The sequence below is a fragment of the Diplotaxodon limnothrissa genome, linkage group LG3 (assembly GCF_057381915.1).
Source record: "Diplotaxodon limnothrissa isolate DT_005_m linkage group LG3, D_limnothrissa_male_GT1.1, whole genome shotgun sequence".
Taxonomy (NCBI): domain Eukaryota; kingdom Metazoa; phylum Chordata; class Actinopteri; order Cichliformes; family Cichlidae; genus Diplotaxodon; species Diplotaxodon limnothrissa.
Genome location: NC_140598.1, coordinates 17,319,839 through 17,325,838, shown reverse-complemented (window position 1 = coordinate 17,325,838; position 6,000 = coordinate 17,319,839). Strand labels below are relative to the sequence as shown.

The 6,000-nt window shown below is 47.8% G+C and overlaps 1 protein-coding gene across 1 annotated transcript in view; it reads right to left on the bottom strand.

Moving 5' to 3' along the window:
- Positions 1–730: 730 nt before the first annotated feature.
- The window catches only part of LOC146634717 (protein NLRC3-like), a 28,281-nt gene continuing 23,011 nt past the window's right edge, over positions 731–6,000 (bottom strand). Inside the window, exons 9-10 of the mRNA XM_085378712.1 lie at positions 2,144–2,190; positions 731–1,986 (exon numbers count right to left, since the gene is read on the bottom strand). Coding sequence (XP_085234838.1) covers positions 1,457–1,986; positions 2,144–2,190 — 577 coding nt within the window. The 3' untranslated portion in view covers positions 731–1,456. The remainder of the gene's footprint in view (positions 1,987–2,143; positions 2,191–6,000) is intronic.

Genomic DNA, 6,000 nt, shown 5'->3' with positions numbered 1-6,000 from the left:
TATTAGATAAGCCGCATGCATTATGATCCCTCAGTACAATACAATCATTTTCTGCTTGAACTGCATTCAAAACAATTGAGCCAATATTTTCAGCTTATATGGCTGAAACATTTTGAAATGATGAGCTTCCAACAATGAGTAAAAGATGTGGAGAGTTTGGAAACATCCCATTAAGAAAGAGAAATCAAACATTTGGATTCATTTTAATGAGCTCAGACTTGTTGAAAATGCAGAGGAGCTGGTTGTGAACTGAGCTTCAGAGAAAAACAACATATTGATATTCACTCTGAAACTTTGAGTGTAAAAAGACAGAAAAACAACATGTGGATCCTGTAATAATGGGAGCTTCCATCTTTAAAGGACTGAAGAGGAAGAAGTTTACAAGGAATCATTTAGAACAGTTTCAAACATCAACTGATTGAATCCATGAATCTGAAAACATGTTTCTGAGTGAAAGAGAGACATGTACAGACTGAACTATCTGTTCAACAGTCAGAGTGTTTCTCTAACAGGAGGACACTCTTTAAACTAGGGCTGCTCGATTATGGCAAAAATGATAATCACGATTATTTTCACTGACATTGAGATCTCGATTATTTGACGATATTTATTTAACAATAACAACGTGTTGAATAATGACTTTAAAGATTGTCAAAAAATAATATAAAATAGTGCAAATACTGATAACAGTGCAAATGTTTGCAAAATAAAAATAAATGAAAAATGTAAACATCTGTGTTTAGTGAACTGTGCAGTGTTGCTCTGTGGTGCAGCTAAGACACTGTAGCAAAGTTTACACACTATGTCTACTTGATCCACGTCTGACCCCTCAAACCCATAATGTTTCCACACCACTGAAGTTTTTTTTACCTCTCTTTTCAACCAATGGCAGTCACTCTCCTCTCCAAATAACTTCGGCTTAGCTTTCCGAGCTTCCCTCGGGTCCGCTTAATTAGCGGTCCCCAACCCCCGGGCCTCGGACCGGTACGTGAATCGTTTGGTACCGGGCCGCGAGAGTTGAGGCTCAGGTGTGAAATGTATAGTTTTCAGGGTTTTTATCGGTTTTCAGCGTTATTTTGTTATCATTTTTATCATTTACTCGGTTTTCCTTGGTCTTTTCACGTGTGTTAGGAATAAATTTTCTTTTTTTCGGTACCGGTACTAGTTTTATTTTGTTGTATTTATCCGCGACACCTTAAAGGCCGGTCTATGACAATATCGTCGGGCATAAACCGGTCCGTGACGCAAAAAAGGTTGGAGACCGCTGCTCTTAATTGTTGTGACGCGTGTTCGAAATGCAGGGAGGTGCGCTCGATTTGCCACACGGAGCAGCGCGAGAGTAAAGCACGAGGGAGGGGCTAATAATCGGCTCGGTCATTTTTAATGATCGTTGAAAGCCCAGATCGTAATCGAGATTAAAATTCGATTAATTGAGCAGCCCTACTTTAAACTCAGCTCAGCACAGGGACACTGAGGAACCAAGATACCTGAATCTAAACCCAGGATAAAGAGTTTCAGTGAATGTGGTGCTAAAGGTGTGAATATGAATCAGATTGTCAGAGGAGACTCTGTAGAAGGACAGAGTGCCGGCAGGAACGTCCACATACACCGCTACTCTGTTAGAGACAGAGATGGAGGAGGAGATGGATGTTCCTCTGCTATTGTGCCAGACAGAATGAGGACCATCATCGTAGCAGATCAGGCTCCAGGACTGATCATTGTAACCAAACCAACAATCTTTACTGTCTCCTTTCCTTCTGATTCTTCTGTAACTCACTGACATATAAACCCCTCCTTTCCACTCGACCTCCCAGTAACAGCGACCAGTCAGACCATTTTTACACAGCAGCTGAGGCCAGTAATCAAATCTGTCTGGATGATCAGGAAATGACTGAACCTCCTCCACATGTGCCACCTTCCTGTTGTTGTCAGACAGTTGGAGTTTTGTGTGTACTGTGTTTGCGTCGACTGTGAGTTGACAGGAATCTGATGGAGAGAACAAACACAATCCAGCTGCAGTTATTGATCATCTGTTCATTGATTGACTCCTGACATCAGAGATGTAAATGAGTGATGTGACAGTTTGAAGATGGTTGAATGTGTGCTGCTTTGTTTTCATGAATCACATTAAAAACCCACTTACATTTCCTCAGACCTGGTCTCAACCACTGGACTCCAGCAGGCTCCACCCTGAAAGGAGGGGGGGGGGGGGGGTGTCAGACCAGCACAGTCTCTTTCAGCATACACAACTGGACATTACATGGCTCTCATATACATACTGTTAGACACTGATAAAGGAACAGTGCAACATTTTCACGAATACACTTATGAGGAAAACATTGAGACAACAGTTTATCCTGCCCCGGATAGGGTTACTGAGGCCCACAGCCAGAAGAGGGGACATGGGCCCATCCTCCTGCAGGCCCACCACCCGCATGAGGTGCCGTAGGGGTCGGGTGCATTGTGTGCCGGGAGACAGCCAGGAGCAGATGCCCTGGCGGACCGATCCCCGGCTACCAAAATTGGCAATTGGGACATGGAATGTCACCTCTCTTGTGGGGAATGAGCCTGAGTTAGTGCATGAGGTTGAGAGGTACCGGCTAGATATAGTCGGGTTCACCTCTACGCATGGCTTGGGCTCTGGAACCAGTCTCCTGGAGAGGGGGTGGACTCTGTCTCAGTCTGGCGGGCTGGGGTGTGTATGCTACTATCCCCTCGGCTTGCTGCCTGTACATTGGGGTTCTTCCCGGTGGATGAGAGGGTTTGTTCTCTGCGCCTTAGGTTCAGGGAACAAGTCCTGATTGTCATTTGCACTTATGCGCCGAGTTGCAGTTCAGAGTACCCAGCCTTCTTGGAGTCCCTGGGTGGGGTGCTCCACCTGAAGACTCTGTTTTCCTACTGGGAGACTTCAATGCTCACGTGAGTAATGACAGCGAGACCTGGAGGGGCGTGATTGGGAGGAACGGCCTCCCTGATCTGAACCCAAGTGGTGTTTTCTTATTGGACTTCTGTGCAAATCACAATTTGGCCATAGCAAACTCCTTGTTCGAACATAAAAGTGTCCATAAGTGCATGTGGCACCAGGACCCTCTAGGCCACAGGTCGATGATTGATTTTGTAATCGTATCACCAGACCTGCGACCATATGTTCTGGACACTCAGGTAAAGAGAGGGGCTGAGCTGGGGAGGACGCTGGACAGACCCAGTGCGCCTAAACATGTAGTGAGGGTGTGCTGGGAACGCCTCCCAGAGGCCCCAGTCCGTGAAATCTTCAACACACACCTCCGGCAGAGCTTCAACAGCATCCAGAGGGAGACTGGGGACATTGAGTCCTAATGGACCATGTTCAGCATCTCCATTGCCAAAGCTGCAGCATTGAGTTGCAGCCGCAAGGTGGTTGGTGCCTGTCGTGGTGGTATTCCCCAAACCAAATGGTGGACACAAGAGGTGAAGGGAGCCACAAGGCTGAAAAAGGAATCCTGTCAGGCTTGGTTAGCCTGTGGGACTTTGGAGGCAGCTGACAGGTACCGACAGTCAAAGTGGATTGTGGCTGAGGCAGTGGCTGAAGCAAAAATTTGGGTGTGGGAGGAGTTCGGAGAGGCCATGGAAAAAGACTTTTGGACTGCCTCAAAGAGATTCTGGTAAACTGTCAGGCGTCTACCAGTATTGTGGATAGTGTTGGTGGAGCGCTGCTGACTTCGACTGAGAAAATAGTCGGACGGTGGAAGGAATACTTGGACGACCTCCTTAATCCCACTGACACGTCTTCCAAGGAGGGAGCAGAGTCTGGGGATGAGGGGGATGACCCGCCAATTTACGGGGGCGAAGTCACTGAGGCAGTTAAACAACTCCTTGGTGGCAGAGCCCTTGGTGTGGATGATGTCCTCCCCGAGTTCATGAAGGCTCGGGATGTTGTAGGGCTGTCCTGGTTGACACGCCTCTACAATGTTGCGTGGAGATCAGGGGCAGTACCCCTGAACTGGCAGACCAGGGTGGTGGTCCCCATTTTTAAAAAGGGGGACTGGAGGGTGTGTTCCAACTACATTGGGAATCACACTCCTCAGCCTCCCTGGGAAAGTCTATACAAGGGTGCTGGAAAGGAGAGTTCGTCCGCTAGTCGAACCTCGGATACAGGAGGAACAATGCGGTTTTCGTCCTGGTTGCGGAACACTGGACCAGCTCTTTATCCTCTCAAGGATACTTGAGGGGGCATGGGAGTTTGCCCAACCAGTCTACATGTGTTTTGTGGACTTGGAGAAGGCATTCGACCATGTCCCTCGGGGTGTCCTGTGGGAGGTGCTATGGGAGTATGGGGTGTCTGGCCCATTGCTACGGGCTATTTGATCCCTATACAACCATTAAGAGCTCGGTTCACATTGCCGGCAATAATTCGGACTTGTTCCCTGTGGGGGATAAGCTCCGCCAGAGCTGCCCTTTGTCACCAATTCTGTTCTTAATTTTTATGAACAGGATTTCTAGGCGCAGCCAAGTGGCGGAGGTCTTTCACGTAGGTGGTCTAAGAATCTCATCTCTGCTTTTTGTGGATGATGTGGTTCTGTTGGCTTCATCGGTTGATGGCCTCCAGCTCACTCTGGAACGGTTCACAGCCGTGTGTGAAGCAGTGGGAATGAGGATCAGCACCTCGAAATCCGAGGCCACGGTTCTCAGCCAGAAAAGGATGGAGTGCCCACTCTGGGTCGGGGACGAGTTCCTACCCCAAATGGAGGAGTTTAAGTATCTCGGGGTCTTGTTTGTGAGTAATGGGAGAAGGGAGCTGGAGATCGACAGACGGATTGATGCTGCAGCCGCTGCACCAGTCCGTCGTGGTGAAGAGAGAGATGAGCGCAAAAGTGAAGCTCTCAATTTACCTGTCTGATCTACGTCCCTACCCTCACCTATGGTCACATGCTGTGGGTAGTGACCAAAAGAACAAGATCACAGATACAAGCAGTGGAAATGAGCTTCCTCCGACAGTGGCTGGTCTCTCCCTTAGAGATAGGAGAGGGTAGGGAAGTTCAGCCATCTGGGAGGGGCTCAGAGTAGAGCTGCTTCTCCTCCACATTGAAAGGAGCCAGCTGAAGTGGTTTAGGCATCTGACAAGGATGCATCCTGGGCGCTTCCTGGGTAAGGTGTTCTGGGCATGTTCCGGAACACCTCACCCAGTGACTTTGAGGACTGGTGCCAGCAGAACTACCTCCAGATCAACACAAGAAAAACCAAGGAGCTGATGGTAGACTTCCACAACCAAAAACATCCTCTACTTCAACCACTAAACATCCAAGGTATGGACATTTTGAGGCTGTGGTACCTTGGTGTACATCTGAACAATAAACTTGACTGGACTCACAATTTAAAAACCCTCTACAGAAGAGGGGAGATCAGGCTGTACCTGCTGTGGAGACTGAGGTCTTTCGGAGTGAAGGGCCCACTCCTGAAGACCTATGACTCTGTGGTGGCCTCAGCCATCTTTTACGGTGTGGTCTGCTAGGGCGGCAGCATCTCTACTGGTGACAGGAAGAGACTGAACAGCCTGATCCAGAGGGCCAGCTCTGTTCTAGGATGCCCTCTAGACCCAGTGGAGGTGGTGAGTAAGAATGGAGAAAGGAGAATGGTGGCTAAGATGTCATCCCTGTTGGACAACATAGCCCACCCCATACATGGGACCCTGACAGAACAGAGCAGTGCTACCCAAGATGTGGGACAGAGATGGCTGCTACCTTTACAGGGAAAGACTCAGCTGAACATTTCTATCTATTTCACACCTTGGCTCATGTGGTGAGGCACATAATTAATAATGGGTCAACGACCCTTTTTAGGGATAACCAAATTTTAAATTAAATTAAATACCTAAGTCTCTCCAAAATTTTATTTTAGAACTGAAGAAACTTCTCATATGAAATGTCTGCAAGAAAAAGCCCAGTTGCTCTTTTCAAGCTCCTTAGATTGTCTGTAATGAGCAAGCACTTCCCTTCATTTGTGACATCTGCATGAAACAATCAG